Source organism: Hemitrygon akajei, chromosome 5 (assembly GCF_048418815.1).
Source record: "Hemitrygon akajei chromosome 5, sHemAka1.3, whole genome shotgun sequence".
Lineage (NCBI taxonomy): Eukaryota > Metazoa > Chordata > Chondrichthyes > Myliobatiformes > Dasyatidae > Hemitrygon > Hemitrygon akajei.
Window position 1 is genome coordinate 29733603 of NC_133128.1, and position 17653 is coordinate 29751255.

At 39.4% G+C, this 17653-nt stretch overlaps 1 protein-coding gene across 1 annotated transcript in view; it reads right to left on the bottom strand.

Moving 5' to 3' along the window:
* Positions 1–2772: 2772 nt before the first annotated feature.
* LOC140727583 (uncharacterized) overlaps positions 2773–17653 on the bottom strand; it is a 41904-nt gene continuing 27023 nt past the window's right edge. Inside the window, exons 4-5 of the mRNA XM_073045107.1 lie at positions 12620–12972; positions 2773–2958 (exon numbers count right to left, since the gene is read on the bottom strand). Of these exons, the coding sequence (XP_072901208.1) occupies positions 2953–2958; positions 12620–12972 (359 nt within the window). The 3' untranslated portion in view covers positions 2773–2952. The remainder of the gene's footprint in view (positions 2959–12619; positions 12973–17653) is intronic.

Genomic DNA, 17653 nt, shown 5'->3' on the forward strand with positions numbered 1-17653 from the left:
TCTCTAAATATATTGAGCAGTTGATTAAAAATAATACAAAGCATTTTCATACCAAAATCATCTTTTTTGAAAGATCAGTTTTCTTTTTAGGATAACTACAGTTCTGTGCAAGAGACTTAGGTAGTCTAGATTTTATATACAAATTTTGTTTCAGATTTTTTTTTTCCTCCTGCATTAGTGTGTCAGTAGAAAAGAGCACATTTTAGATTTCTAAACATTCATTTTCCAAAAAAATTAAATGTTACCAAGAAATATTTGTAGTTCTTTGGAGTAACATATAAGTAATAGACCACTTTTCAAATAAAATCTTGATTACTTAGTATGTATCTAGCCCAGTGCACGATCAAACTGTTATGATCCCAGCCCCCTCCTTCCTGAGAATCGCAAGATCGCTACTAATTCGGGTCTGGGACCCAGGAAATGAGAGAGAATCCTCAGAAAGACAAAGCAACGAATTTTGACCATTGTTTCGTGGAGACACCTTTGTGGATTGCGACTCTATGCTACGTGCCAGCTATCAGGGCTACATGGACACCCTCGGGCAATGTGGAGTGAGGATTGTATCACCCCACCTTGATTGACATCTACAACTCTGCAAGTCAAGATAAAAAGGGGCTACAGGAGGCAGTCCCCTAGCGACGCACCAGAAGGAGACACCATCGCTCATCGCTCCCGTGATAACGGGAAGCTATTCGGAAGCCACGTGTGGTTCGTTTCCCCTAGCCTGGGGAACGAGTGGCTGATAACACCAAAAAGGACTTCGAACTGACAACGGGGAAACCCACGTTACCGATTCAACGATTTGAGTCCAAAAGGCTGGCAAGTTTATTTTCTCACCAAAAAAAATCCCTCTCTCTCCAACACGTGAAACCCAGCGGTCCCCAAAAGGCTAAAGCCTGCATGAACTCGACAGACTTTGATATTTCCATCGGACAATATTTTTACCCCTAGATAAACGATAGAGCTACTTCTTATTGTTGATTATTACTATACCCGCGCTTTAGATTGAGTATTGACGACGTATATTATCTGAATGTTGGTATTAACCTTACATTTGTGCCCCTTTATAAATAAAAACGTTTAAAAATAGTACCATCAGACTTCAGCGGACCTCTCTTATCTTTGCTGGTAAGTGACCCAGTTACGGGGTTCGTAACAAAACCAAGATAACAAACAGGATGCTAATGATAAATGACAATGAGTTGACTGCACTAAACTGATTAACTGAAACAGAAATCAAACTGGCCAAAGGACAACCAAATTAAAAGGTGAGATTGTGGCAGATGTGGGAGCTTAATCTTCAAATCATCAATTCTTACACCATGACAAGAATGAGCTTAGTAACAAGGCTACAAGGTGGTCATCCTGTGTCAGCAAGGTCTCTCCCAAGCAGAAATGTGGCAGGCAGGGGTTTCAAGATGTGCTGTCCAATCTATTCTGAAGCAGCACATAAAAACAGGCAAGGTTGACAATCAGAAGTGCAGTGATCGAACATGAAAGGAGTGTAGGAGACGGATATACACCAAACTAATGTCCCTTCTAACTCGGAAGTCCAGTACTGCTATCAGCTCTGAACACACAGAAACCACTGAAACCCAAGTACACCCCTCTATAATCTGGAGAAGTCTTGTCAGAAATGTTCATAGAAGAGTTGCTGCCAAAAAGCCATACCTTCAAGGTGGAAACAAAGCCAAGAGACTCGCCTACGCACAAAAACCCAGGACGGGTGTGCTGAACGATGGCAGCAACTACTCAGGAATGACGAGTCAAAATTTGAAATTTTTGGCTCAGACAGGAGGCAGTTTGTCTATGGAAAAGCTGGAGAGCGATACACAGATGCGTGTCTGCAGCAAACAGGAAAACATGTCAGAGGTTCCCTGCCGGTTTGGGGCTGCATTTCTGCAAATGGAGTTGATGATCTGGTCAGAATTAATGGAATCCTCAATGCTGAGAAGTACAAACAGATTCTGATCCATCATGCAATACCATCAGGGAGGTGTCTGATCAGTCCTAACTTCATTATGTGTCTAAGACTTCGGCACAGTACAGTTTTTTTAAAGTAGAAGATAGGTTCCTAAGATTACAATAGTTGCTAAAACTTCCATATGTGAAAATAGTTGCAAATCCAGAAGGAGGGTCATTTTTAAATTTTATTATCCACAGTGTCATTTATGCAGGAAAATGCCCACCCATTATATAAATCCACAGAAATTTCAAATCCTTTCAGGCTATAAAACTGAAAATGGTTTCCAAAACAAATTACTTCGGAAGTGCACTTAATTCATTGTTACAGGTTTGTAGTTCTGTCATCTGAACAGATACATTTTTTTTCTCAAATCTTTTTATTATTCAAAAATACACAGGTACATCAAAGTAACAATACTTACAATGCCTCAAAAAATTATCTTAAAAATTGAAAATTGTGAATAAAAAACCCTACTAAGCAAGAAAAGTGAGTGTGGTGAACTACATATACCTGTCTGGACACACCCCTCTGCGTGTCCAAAAAAAACCCACTGAGCCATGCGTCAAAAAGAAAGCTTCTAAAAAATAAACATCAAACCGCCAACAAGTAAAAATATATCAAAACAAAATTTACACTTAGATCGTGGAGGAAATCTATCAGTTAACTGAAATGATAGTAACAAGCAAATGTAGTTCTGTCATCTGAACAGATACACTGGGTTGCATAATTACAAGCTGTTCATAAAGAAGCTTTCTCCTGAAGATTAATATACCTGATTTTCTAGTTGTTTACTCAGATTGGTGTGTGGATGAGCCCAAAGAGCTGTTCAAAAACACAATAGGTAAAGTGAAGAATTGCATCGACCCAAAAGTCCCACACTTCGGCCTGTTGTCCAAAGGAAGAATTCTGAGAGTTCAGAAGCTGGAAGAACCATTCGCAGACGCCTTGCCCATTTGTTCACCTTCTGAGACTCCAACTACCACTTGCTAATACTGGAATGTGTTAAGAAAAAAGAATAAAGTCAGCTTTCTGTTAAAAAAAAATTGAACAGTACAACAAAGATAAATACATTGAATACCAGGAGCCTATTCAAAGACCCTATTGTATCCACCTCCACCACCATTGCCAAAAGCCCATTCCACGCACTCGCCATTCTCTACATAAAAAAACTTACCCCCTAACATCTCTGTACCTAATGTATTTATATTTATTGTGTATTTTCATTATTGTGTTCTTGATCTTACTGTTGCTATTATTTTTGTTTGGTGATATGAAAACATTATTATTTCTGAGCTGTATCGGATCTGGAGTAACAATTATTTCATTCTCCTTCACACTTGTGTACTGGAAATGATATTAAGCAATCTTGAATCTTGAAACACTCAACATGGATTTATCCGACACCACCCATGAAGTTGACTCCATCAAAGACCAAGTCTGATTCCTTTTCTCCAGCGCTGGTACACGGTGGGTGCAATGTGTATCACTTACACATTTACCCTTAATTAACCTAGACAATGAGAACCCTCCAAGCCCATAACACCGAGAAGGAAAAGGGCAGCAGGCCATGGAAACAGAACCATTTGCAGGCTCCCCTGAAAGCTGCACACAAGCCTAACCTGGAAGCAGATCACCTAGCCTTCACTCCCACTGGATCTACAACTTCAATTGCCCCCTTAACAGGATTGCTTTATGAGTGTGTAGTGTGTATGTGTAGGCCTCTTAGTCTCGATAGACCATGGATTTGCACCTTGATAAGTTTCCAGGGCGCAGGCCTGGGCAAGGTTTTTTTAATATATATTATGGGAGACCAGCAGTTGCCCAAGCTGCAAGTCGCCCCTCTCCACACCATCAATGTTGTCCAAGGGAAAAGCATTAGGACCCATACAGCTTGGCACCGGTGTTGTCGCAGAGCAATGTGTGGTCAAGTGCCTTACTCAAGGACACAACACGCTGCCTCAACCAAGGCTCAAACTAGCGACCTTCAGATCACTAGACCGACGCCTTAACCACTTGGCCATGCGCCAACACTGATGAGTAAGGCAAAGGTCAACTGACTCTGAAGACTAGTGGTATTCATTTAATGTTTAGATGTTCTTTACAGCCGCAGTGTAGGCTTCGTGTTGCTTTTCAGGGTTTTAGTTAACGGCCCTGTTTGGCCCAGAGTTTATTGTTTAGTTTCCCTTTAACACTGTTCATGTTAAAATCTATGGACTACCATCCTGCTTCAGTGTCTCTCACTCTGCACTTGCGCCATATCCAAACCTGGTAGCACTCTGTTCATTTATTATATTATGTATCCTTGGACGTTAAGCTCCCACAACTCAGTGATGCTCACAACGTCATACCTGCCAATTTCTAACTGCACTACCAAATCATCTACCTTATCCTGTATACTATGTACATTCTAATAAAACACATTCATCACAATTTTTGATTTTGTCCCAATGTTATACTTCAATTCATCCCACTGACTAATGTTGCCCTATCATCACCCTGCTTTTCCCTCACAGTCTCACTACACAGTGCATCTAATTGCTTACCAACTGCAGCATCCCCAGCCTGTCACTCTGGTTCTCATCCCCCTGCCAAATTAGATTAAATCCTCCCCAACAGCTCAAGCAAATCTGCCCACAAGGATATTGGTCCCCTCTCAGATTCAGGTGTAACAGGTGCTTTTTGAACAGGTCATTACTCCCCAGAAGGGATCCAAATGATCCAAATAACTGAAACCCTGCACCTATTCCTCAGCCACGCATTCATCTGCCAAATCATCCTGTTTTTCCCCTCAGTGGTGTGTGGCACAGGCAACAATCCTGAAATTACTACCCTGGAGGTCCTGCTTCTCAGCTTTCTAGCTCCCTATATTCTCTCTTGAGGACTTCCTCCCTTTTCCTATCTATGTTGTTGTACCAATATTCACCATGACTTCTGGTTTCTCACTCTCCCCCTTTAGAATGCTATGGGCTCGAACTGAGACATCCCTGACTCTGGCACCCGGGAGGCAACATACCATCTCTATGTCTCCTTCACATCCACAGGATCTCCTGTCTGCTCCTCTATGGAATCCACTATCACTACTTCATTCCTCTTCCCAATCGAGCAACAGGGTCAGACTTAATACCAGAGACCTGGTTGCTATGACTTCCTTCCCCCACCAGAAGTATCCAAAGTGGTGTAACTATTATTGAGGGGAACAGCCACAGGGGTACACACAGGGTTCTTTTCTCTTCTCCTGACAGTCACCAGGTATCAGCCCTTTGCATTTTAGGGGTGACTACCTCCTACCTATCACTTCCTCCTTCTCTCAAGAGCTGAAGGTCAACTAGTGCAGCCCCATTTCCTCAACGTGGTCCCGTAACACTGCTGATAGAGTAGTGTTCCATCAGTAGTGCTGATGGAAGGGTATAATCGTGCACGTTGGTAGAATGAGTGAAACCACAGAAAATTCAAAAATCAGAAGTGCAAAGTGACTTGGGAGTCCTCATACAGGATTCCTTAAAGGTTAACCTGCAGGTTGAGTCACTGGTTCAGGAAGGCAAATACAATGATAGATAGATAGATAGATACTTTATTCATCCCCATGGGGAAATTCAACTTTTTTTTTCCAATGTCCCATACACTTGTTGTATCAAAACTAATTACATACAATACTTAACTCAGTAAAAAATATGATATGCATCTAAATCACTATCTCAAAAAGCATTAATAATAGCTTTTAAAAAGTTCTTAAGTCCTGGCGGTTGAATTGTAAAGCCTAATGGCATTGGGGAGTATTGACCTCTTCATCCTGTCCGAGGAGCATTGCATCGATAGTAACCTGTCGCTGAAACTGCTTCTCTGTCTCTGGATGGTGCTATGTAGAGGATGTTCAGAGTTTTCCATAATTGACCGTAGCCTACTCCGTGGCCTCCCAAACACGCCACCACATAGAAGAGGGCGCTCTCCACAACTGACCTATAGAACATCTTCAGCATCTCACTACAGACATTGAATGACGCCAACCTTCTAAGGAAGTACAGTCGACTCTGTCCACTTCAAGAGAAATAGAATATACAAGCCAGGATGTAAAGCTGAGGCTTTATAAGGCATGGGTGAGACTGCAGTTGGCAAACAGAGCAGTTTTGGGCCACTTCTCAAAGACAAGATGTGCAGGCATTGGAGAGGGACCAGAGGAGGGTCATGATTCCAGGAATGGAAAGGTTAATGTATGAGGAGTGTTTGATGGCTCTAGGTCTGTACTCAGTGATGTATAGGAGAAAGGAGGTGGATCTCAGTGAAATCTACTGAATATTGAAAGGCCTAGATAGAGTGGCTGTCAAGATTATGTTTCCTACAGTATGGGAGTCTAGGACCAGAGGACACTGTGACAAATTAGAGGGATGTCCATTTAAGATTAGGAGGATTTTTTTAAAAATTTTTTTAGACCAAAGCATTGTGAATGTGTGAAATCCATTGCTACAGATGACTGTGGAGGCCATCACTGGGTATATTTAAAATGGAGGTTGGAAAGTTCTTGATTAGTCAGGATGCCAAAATTACAGGGAGAAAGCAGAAGAATCAGCTTGATAGGAATAATAAATTAGCCATGATAGAATGGCAGAGCAGACTTGATGGGCTGAAAGGTCTAATTCTCTTATGTCTTAAGGCCTTTTCCATCCATCATCTCCAGGCTTCTTACTTCATCCCCTCACACACCTAGCAGCACCTATCACCTTCCTATCCCTCCACCTTCTTGTCCTGGCTTCTTCCTCCTACGTTTCCAGTCCTGATGAAGGTTCTCAGCAGAAACATCAACTGTTCAATCCTTTCCATGTATGGTTCCTGGTCTGCTGAGTTCCTCCAGCACTTTATATGTATTTAATATGTTTGATGTTTAATATTCTGTATGTTCAAAGCTGCTTTTTGCATGATTTGTTCTTTATCACACGTTGGGGGTTTGATGTTTTCTTCAATTAGGTTCCATGATGTTTCTTTTTTTGTGGCTGCCTGTTGGATAACAAACCTCAGAATTGTATGCAGTATACATACTTTTTTTTATATAAAATTTTTTGTTTTCAAATAGTTACAGAATAAATGTGTATGAAAAAAAAGTGTTACCCAGCCCCTCTCCCCTTAACCCCTCCCCCCTAACATCCCTATTAAAAAAATAAGAAAGAAAAAAAAAGGAATGCCTGGATATTGGAGGATCCCCACATGCTCCATGGATTTCGTAATAACTTTAGTATATATATTTATTTCTTTCCCCAAGTAACCAATTATTTCATCTTCGGAGCACCTATATATTTAATCCTGTCTTTTGTAAATAAGGGCGCCAAATTTTCAAAAATGTTTCATATTTATCTCTTAAATTATAAGTAATTTTTTCAAGTGGAATACAGCCATAAATTTCATTCTTCCAACGATCTATACTTAGATATGTATCCGATTTCCAAGTCACTGCAATAGCTTTTTTGGCTACTGCCAATGCAATTTTTATAAATTCTTTCTGATATTTATTCAATTTGGATATCGGTTTTATCCCTTCAATATTACCTAGTAAAAGTAATATTGGGTTGTATGGAAGTTGTATTCTAATAATTTGTTCCAATAAAACTCTTAAATTTGTCCAAAAAGGTTGAATTTTAGAGCAAGACCAAGTAGAATGTAAAAAAGTACCAATTTCTTGGTTACATCGGAAACACTGATCAGATAAATCTGGGTTTAATTTATTTATTTTTTGTGGTGTAATATATAGTTGATGTAAAAAATTGTATTGCACTAATCTTAATCGAACGTTTATTGTATTTGTCATACTCTCAAGACATAGTCTTGACCAGTTTTTTTCTTCAATTTTGATATTCAAATCACTTTCCCATTTTTGTCTTGACTTATGGACTCCTTGTTTAATTGCCTGTTTTTGAATCAAATTATACATACAAGAAATAAATTTTTTAATCTTTCCTTTTTGAATTAAAGTTTCTATTTCATTGGGTTTTGGTAGTAACATTGTTTGACCTAACTTTTCTCTTAAATAAGCCCTTAGTTGAAAGTAACAAAAAAGAGTGTTGTTTGATACTTTATATTTATTCTTTAATTGATCAAATGACATTAATATACCTCCTTCAAAACAATCTCCTATATATCTAATCCCTTTTTGAAACCAATTATATAAAAGTTGATTATCCATTGTAAAAGGAATAAGTCTATTTTGAATTAAAGATCTCTTTGCTAATAAGGATTTCTTTGTTTCATCGTCAACATTTATCTTATTCCATAAATCAATCAAATGTTTTAATATAGGAGATTCTTTCTTTTCCCGTATCCATTTAGATTCCCATTTATATATAAAGTCTTCTGGTATGTTTTCTCCTATTTTATCTAGTTCTATTCTGATCCATGCTGGTTTATCTTTCTCAAAAAAAGATGCAATAAATCTAAGTTGATTTGCTTTATAATAATTCTTAAAATTTGGAAGTTGTAACCCTCCTAGCTCAAATTTCCATGTCAATTTTTCCAACGATATTCTTGACATCTTACCTTTCCAAAGAAACTTCCTCACATATTTATTCAGCTCTTGAAAAACCTTCTTGGGTAATTGTATTGGTAGTGATTGAAATAAGTATCGTAATCTAGGGAATATATTCATTTTTATGGTATTTACTCTACCTACTAATGTTATTGGTAATACCATCCATTTATCAAGATCTTCTTGAATTTTTTTCCCAATAGTGGTAAATAATTTAATTTGTATATGTTCTTTATATCATTATCAACTCTTATACCTAAATATTTTATACCATTTGCCGGCCATCTAAATTGGGTTATTGATCGACATTGATTATAGTCTCCTTTAGTAAGAGGTAAAATTTCACTTTTATCCCAATTTATTTTGTAACCTGATACTTTCCCATATTCTTCTAATCTATAGGATAATTTACGCAACAATTGCAATGGGTTTGTTAGATAAAGCAGAACATCATCAGCAAATACGTTAATCTTGTATTCTTCCTGGTTAACTCTAAAACCCTTAATATCTGGGTCCATTCTAATCAATTCAGCTAATGGCTCTATCGCCAACACAAATAAAGCAGGTGATAATGGACAACCTTGCCTAGTTGACCTTGTTAACTGAAATGGTGTTGAAATTTGACCATTTGTCACTACTTTAGCTTTGGGATTAGTATTTAAGGTTTTAATCCATTTTATAAAAGATACTCCTAATCCGTATTTTTCCAATACCTTAAATAAAAAATCCCACTCCAATCTATCAAATGCTTTTTCTGCATCTAAAGCAACTGCCACGCTCATTTCCTCCCTCTTCTGTGCTAAATGAATTATACTAAATAAGCGAGTTACATTATCTGCTGATTGTCTATTTTTAATAAATCCTGTTTGATCCATATGTACTAATTTTGGTAAGCATTTAGATAATCTATTAGATAAGATTTTTGCTATTATTTTATAATCAGCATTTAATAAAGAAATCGGTCTATATGATGATGGCTTTAAAGGATCTCTATCTTTTTTTGGCAATACTATTAAAATGGCTGTCGAAAAAGATTCTGGAAGTTTATGCATTCTTTCCGCTTGGTGTATTAACTCCATAAGAGGAGGAATTAATAAATCTTTAAACTTTTTATAGAATTCAGGCGGAAAACCATCTTCTCTTGGAGATTTATTACTTTGAAGTGATCCTAGGGCTTCTTCGACCTCTTTCAATGTAAAAGGCATATCTAATCCCTTCTGTTCTTCCGTATTTAATTTTGGAAGAGTTATTTGTGATAGAAACCTTTCTATCTTGACATTGTCATTTTGTGATTCTGATTTGTACAACTCAGAGTAAAAATTCTTAAAAGCTTCATTAAATTCTAAAGGTTTATAAGTAATTTTATTTACTCTTGTTCGAATTGCATTTATTGTTTTAGAAGTCTGATCTGTTTTTAGCTGCCATGCAAGAACTTTATGTGATCTTTCACCTAGTTCATAATATCTTTGTTTAGTTCTCATAATTGCTTTTTCTGTTCGATATGTTTGGAGCGTATTATATTGTAACTTCTTGTTAATAAGTTGTCTTCGTTTTTCTTCTGTCATATTTCTTTGGGATTCTTTTTCTAATTTTGTAATCTCTTTTTCCAATTGATCTGTTTCTATCATATATTCCTTCTTAATTTTAGAAGTATAACTTATTATCTGACCTCTCAAGTATGCCTTCATTGCTTCCCACACTATAAATTTATCATCAACTGAATGTGAATTTATATCTAAAAAGAACTGAATCTGTTTTTTCATAAAATCACAAAAGTCTTGACGTTTTAATAATATTGAATAAAATCTCCACCTATAAACTGATTCCTCTTTACCTATCATTATCATTGTCATTAAAGGAGAATGATCTGACAATATTCTTGCTTTATATTCCACATTTTTCACTCTATCTTGAATATTCATTGATAATAGGAAAAAATCTATCCTTGAATATGTTTTATGTCTATTTGAATAAAATGAATAATCTCTTTCTTTTGGATTAATTCTTCTCCATATATCAATCAGATTTAAGTCTTTCATCAATGATAGAGTTAATTTTATTGCTTTTGATTTTGTAACAACCTTTGTTGATCTATCTAAAACTGGATCTAGACAAAAATTAAAATCTCCACCTATTAATATTTTATCATGTGCGTTAGCCAAATTCAAAAAGACCTCCTGTATGAATTTTACATCATTTTCATTTGGTGCATAAATGTTCATAAGGGTCCATAGTTCTGAAAAAATTTGACAGTGTATAATTAGATATCTCCCCGCCGAATCAATTAATACGTTTTGTATTTTAATTGGTAGATTTTTGTTAACCAAAATTGCAACTCATCTCGCCTTTGAATTAAATGAAGCTGCAATAACATTTCCAACCCAGTCTCTTTTTAATTTCTGATGTTCTATGTCTGTTAAATGAGTTTCTGGTAAAAAAAAAAGCTATATCTGTTTTCATTTTTTTAATATATGTTAAAATTCTTTTTCTTTTTACTGGGCAGTATACATACTTCAATAATAAATTTACTTTAAACCTTGATTTTGTATTTCACCACATTTGTATTACTATATTTGGTGTTTTCTTCTAATTGAATTCAAAGGAATATGATTTCACAGAATGACAGAATAATTCCATTCAGAATTCCAAGCTCACAATTCAGCTCAACCCCAGTTAGTAACGTAGATGTCGGATTATAAGCCGCTACTTTTTTCCCACATTTTGAACAGCTTTGAACTCTGCGGCCTTTAATACGGTGCGGCTAATGCATGATTTTTTTCATGCCGCCAAAAACATTTTGCCTCGTAACAGTAGACCAATAAAATTGATGAGTAGTTCACAGAGATCCAATGAAATTGTACGATAAATCAAGCGCACTTTCACAATTAAATTATTGTAAATCAGTCATTTGTACTCACCCTCATCAACATGAAAAACACTCGAAGAAAAGCATTGTGCTGCCTTTATGGCAGTTATTTAGTTTATAATATTTTCGCTTAGTAATTCATTTTCTAGTTAAAGTTAGAAGTGTTTTAACTATATTTGTTTTCTGTACTACATCGCGGGATGCTATGACGTCACACCCGGTTTCGCCGCGTCGTGGGAAAAATGCCGTTTGAGATAAACGGGAAGGAGGGGGGCGAGTGGCATTACGCGAGCGGCATTGGATCTGAGCGAACGCTGCTTTTAAGTTAAAGGCGATCAATAACTTTTCCTGGTAGGCTGCAGTATATATATTTTTTACCAGTCGTTAGGAGATATTGGAATGTTGTTCAGTAAAAAAGTATACGCAACGTATATTTAAAAGTAGCCGCGTTACAGGCACGGTTCGAAAAAAAGCATTTGCAATATGTATTTGTTTATGTTACCATACGGATTTAATTAAAAGTTAAAAAATCCTCACGTGTAATATCTTTCTGTGTAAATATCTCATATTACAACGTGGGACACCTGCGGCCGAAAATCCGGTGCGGCCGAAAATCCGGTGCGGCCTGTACAAGTAAAAAATTGATTTTCTTTCTAAAATTAGAGCCAGCGGCTTTTAATCAGGTGCGCTCTGTAGTCCGGAATCTATGGTAATACTTTCCAGTCATTTCTCCATGGCCCATTAAATTCATTCCTTTTAGATACTTAACCAGTTCTTTTTAGATCTATAGAATTAAAACTCTGTCAACTATTACCCCTGACAGTGTATTCCAGATGGTAAACACTCAGTGTGTAGAAAATTCTTTCCCATGTTAAATTTGAAACAATACCCCAAGAGATGAGTTAGCAGCTTTGATGAATCATTTTGCCACACTGATCTTATCCACCATTCTGTTAGTTACAGCAACTTGATTTTCATCCCATTTCACGGCTCTTTTTTACACTCCCAAAAATTAATCTAATAAGAAACAACCTCCATTTCAAGTATATCATGGGGTTCTTAAGAGAGCACTTTCTTGTGAAGTACAACTATTGCAACGATTTTATCTTAGTTATTTTTCTGGATAGCATTTTGAGTATTGTGGTTTTTGGCTAATGGAAGAATATCTTTCAAGTTCATGAACAATGAAAACAAATCATAAGGAAATTCTAACAGTTCAGACACAAGAACATTAAAATCTCCACATGCAGCCAAATATCTTTTGATGCACATAAATCACCTGTGTAATATTTATATGCATGTCCAACTTCTTGGCTGTTGCACGCTGTGGTGGATTCACTATTTGCTCTCGCCTTCGCCGTTGCTCCTCTTGTCTCCTTGCTTCGTCCAGTTCTTCCTTTGGTATTGGGTGTGGGAATTGCAGATTGGTTTTAGCTGTTGATGGCTCTCCGTTCGTTTCTGTTATACTCCAATAGGTCAAAGCGTAATCAATAAGTTGTTGTTTGTCCAACAATGAAGAAAGCTCGAAACCTTGTTTATTTAGGTACTTCAATATATCCTCACGCAGAACCTTCCTGCGTTTTAGGAGCTCTTCTGCACTTTGGCTGTGGTTCAGAATGATACCGATGAGGTCTGCAAGAAAGTTCAAGAATACGTAATTTATATGCACGCAAATGCCTAATCTCAACATTTCAATGCAAGTAAAACAGAAAAAGAAATTGTAAGTACAATAATTAGCTCACTAAGGTAAATAAGAATGAGAAATTAAGATATCACTGTAATTCAACTAAAAAGAAAATACCCTGATTATGCACTCAGTGAGGGAGAAAAATGGCCACAGTTGCCCGGTTTACTGCCTCTTACTCAGGGCTTGAGGTTTAATCCTGACTTCCTCTGCTGTCCGTGCAGAGTCTGCACTGTGACCAAGTGGGTTTCTTCCTGGAGATGGATTTCCTTCCAAATTCCACATGCAGACTAAAGGCTGATGGGCCACCGTAGTGCGTGGGTAAATGGAGGAACTTAGGAGCTGAAGGGAATGTGGGTGGGTTAAAATAGGATTAATGAGTGTAAATGCATGCTTGATTCTCAGCACGGACATGAGGTGAAGGATCTTTTCTTTGCTGTATGACTTCTATTATGCTTAATGACACAGATAGACATTCTAAAGCAACTTACAAATTGCTGGAGGAAATCAGCAGGTCAGGCAGTAGCTATGGAAAAAAGTAAACAGTCAACATTTTGGGCTGAGACCCTTTATTAGGATTGGAAAGGAATGTGAGACGCCAGAATAAGAAGGTGCGGGGAGGAGAGGAATGTGATAGGGGATAAGTGAAACTGGGAGAGGAGGAGGGGGTGGAGTTGATTGATGAAAGATAAAGAGCTGGAGAAGAGGAATCTGGTAGGAGAGGACAGAAGACCATTGATGAGAGGGAAGAGGGAGGAGCACCAGAGGGAGGTGATTGCAAGTAAGGAGATGAAGTGAGGGAGGAAAACAGGAATGGGGAATGGTGAAGTGGGGGAGGGAGGGGGGTCATTACCAGAAGTTCAAGAAATCGGGTTGGAAGCTATCCAGACAGAACCATAAAGTAAAAACACAAAATGCTGGCAAAACTCAGCAAGCCAGACAGCATTTATGGGAGGAGGTAGTGACGACGTTTCAGGCCGAAACATCGTCACTACCTCCTCCCATAGATGCTGTCTGGCCTGCTGAGTTCTGCCAGCGTTTTGTGTTTTTATTTATTTCCAGCATCTGCAGATTCACTCGTGATGCCAGAATATAAAGTGTTGCTTCTCCAACCTGAGTGTGGCCTCATCAATACAGTAGAGGGGGCCATTGACTGACATGTTGGAATGGGAATGATAAGTAGAATTGAAATGGGTAGCCACTAGGAGATCCAGCTTTTTGTGACAGACAGAGCAAAGATGCTCGGTGAAGTGGTCTCCCAATCTATGTCGGGTCTCACCAATATACAGGAGGCCACACTGGAAGCAGTAGATACGATCCCAACAGTCTCACAGGTGAAGAATCACCTCACCTGGAAGGACTGTTTGGAGCCCTTAATGGCAATGAGGGAGGAGGTTCAAGGAAAGAGTAAATAAATGAAGTCAAAGTCAAATTTATTATCAAAGTACATATATGTACAAATAGTGAATCTTTGCTGTGCTCCCTGTCCTTAAAAAGGAGCTTGTAGGGCGAATTAAAACGAAAGGGAAAGAGCATTGGACGAGTTTAAATGCGTGATTGATGTACTATCAGTATGTTCTTTCTCTCCATAACTCCATGAAACCAGTGCTTGCACACTGCCCCACAGCCCTGTGCAAATGAAGTGAGAATCCCTTACTCTTTATTCCAACACTCCCATAATAAATCCTAACATACCATTCACCTTCCTGTTCTCCTATTGCATCCACTGGGTTTCAGTGACGTGTGCACAAGGAACACCCAGCTTCCTTGAACATTAATACCATCCAATTTCTTGCTTGCCATTTACAAAGAATTGAAAATACACGTGGACTAAGATGCTAACTGTCCTGCGCTATCATCAGTGGGATCATCAGTTGATCTGCCACCTGTCCTCAGGAGTTTCGGCCCGCTTATGATCAAGACTCCCTCGAGGTGGTGGGCCAGCAGTGCTAAAGCACCACCTCCCACTGGTGAGCTTAACAACTTGGCATCTGCCTCTGGCAGAGTTGTTGGTCACTTCCATCCAACAGATAGTCCATTCTTCAGGTGTCTATGCAGCTACTGAAGAGTTTACAAAAGATGGATACACTGTCTGACTATCTGCCCCTCTGGACATACTTGGTCCACACCCATGATGATCCTGCCTCAGCAACAGACCTGCTGGTTGACTTGATCTCTCTTCTAGGAAAGCCAAGGTCACGCAGCCACTTCTGGAAAGTGAACGCAATAAAGCCACGGCAACCTACTTCGAATGGATAGCATGAGACCTTCCACCCTCTGTCTCTGCACTCTGATCTTAATTCTGCAGACTTGGTTAACTTGTGCTCATGGGCTTCATCGATGTTGTCTTCCCAGGGGACTGAGGTCACCAATAACCACTTCTCTACTGGTATCAGACCAGATGATTATATCTGGACACAATGTGGTAAAAACTATTTGCTCTGGGAAACAGCCTTTCCCATCCAGGTTGGCCTTGACACACCAATCATTGGCTGAAGAAAGTATGCTTGATCGTGGGCCTGTGCTGTACACCCTTGAATTAGAGCATTCTTTCACAAATGATATGCAATGTTCTGTGCAGCATGGGGCATGAGATAAGTTGTGCTGCAGTACTCTCTGCTCAACCGCTTCTGTTACAACTTTGAGAACGTTGTTATGTCTCCAAGTGTACATGCCGCTGGAAAGATTGACTCTGCAGGCACTCAAAATATGCTGAAGTGTTCCCTTCTCTCCACAAGCAGCACACCTGTCTCTTATCTTCATACCAGGTGCCGAGGTTGACAGGTGTTGGGAGCAGGTCATACACTGCTCTATATAGAAAAGAAATGCGGAGCGGTTCCATCTGCCATAGGACATTCCAAGATAGATGTCGTTGTTCAACACTTTCCCACCAGGACCAAGCCCCTTGTTTGGTCAGGCCAGCTGCTTTAGCTAACCTCTTCTACCTCTCGTATTTCATGTGTTACAAGCTCACAATGCTCCTTACCTGTAGATGACCACCACTTGTGGGTTGTCCATCCAAGTCCCTGGTGGCCTAGCTGGGTAGCCCTGACCGTCTCCTTGTGCTTCAATCTAGACTCTGCCTCATCGACTGCTGCCCAGGCTGACCACTTCCTGCCTGATCTCACATCCAGCTGGATGTTCTTGATGACAGGGTATTTTGTGTCTCAAAGCATCAAGAATGATCCGACCTTGGCTACCTTGACCTCAACAAGGAATTGCACTGGGATGGTAAAGCTTTGTCTGGCTACTGTGAATTGCAATATTAGTGAGGCTGCTCGGTACTCCAAGCCACTTCTTCACATACTTGTTGATCTTCCGTTCCATTGCCTCAACATGGGACATTGCCACTTCTTAGAGTTAGTGACCACATTATCCATGGCATCAGTCCGTACTGCAAGCACCACAACTTCAACTTGCCAGGCAAACCACACTTGTCGACAGACATCAGACCTCTGCTGATCTGTTCTCCTGTCTCTTGAACCCTCTTGGTGTCTCTCGGCTCCTCTGTGTACCATCACCTGAGGCTCTTAACTGGTTGGTCCTGAATGGATGGAATCTCCTCTCCACAAAGGGTGAAATGAAAGTCAACCATCTTTCCATTCCTAAAAACAAGGCTCCTTGACTTCTTGGTCTTGAACTTCATTCTTCCCCAATCTATTAGCTCCTCGAGTCTAGATAGTACACTTCCCACTGCCTCCGTGCTAGGACCCAAAAGGGTGAGATCGTCCATGAACGCACGTATTGGTGGCAACTTCCCTCTGCAATCAAGTTCGACACCTGGTCCCACTGATTCTGCAGCCCTCACAATGACCTCCATGGCTAACACAAAAAAGGATGGGTGAAATCGCACATCCCGTTGGGATACCAACGTCCAAACTCTGCCACCTAGTTGTAAACTGCTGAGACGAAAACCTCATCCAGAAATCGTTGTAGTACTGCATAACGAAGTTCCTCACCTTAGCACGAATCCATTGGAATTCCATTACAAACTCAATCAGGACATGGGGAACGGAACCATACGCATTTGCAAGATCAAGCCAAACTACAGCTAGATTTCTTCTCAACTTTTTCGACTCCTGGATGGTATGCCACATCATACTAGTATGTTCAAGGCATCCCGGGAAGCCTAGTATTCCTGCCTTCTGCACAGATGTATTTACCACTCCATTTTCTATCACAAATGAAGATATTCTTTCTGCTAGAATGCCAAACATAATCTTCCTCTCTACATTCAGGAGTGAAATTGGTCAGAACTGATTCAATGTAATAGAAATCTCTTCCTTCAGGATGTATACTCCTTCAACCTCACTCCATGACAAAGGAACAACACCTTGTCTCCACACCACCTTTAACAATCTCCACAAGTATTTCCTCAGCTCTTCACACTTCTTGAACTCCTTATATGGCACTCCATTAGGTCCTGGCACTGAACCTGACCTTGCCTTTTTGATGAACTGCTCGACTTCTGCCAGTTTGGGTTCTGACAGATCGACCTTCACTCCTGGCTCGGTAGGCTTCACAAGCCCAGAAATGTCAGGCAAAGGAGCCTCCCGTTGTTCGTTACAGTAAGAGCTTTCCAGGTGATCCTACAGTTCTTGTTGAGAGATATTAAGCTGCCTAATCTTA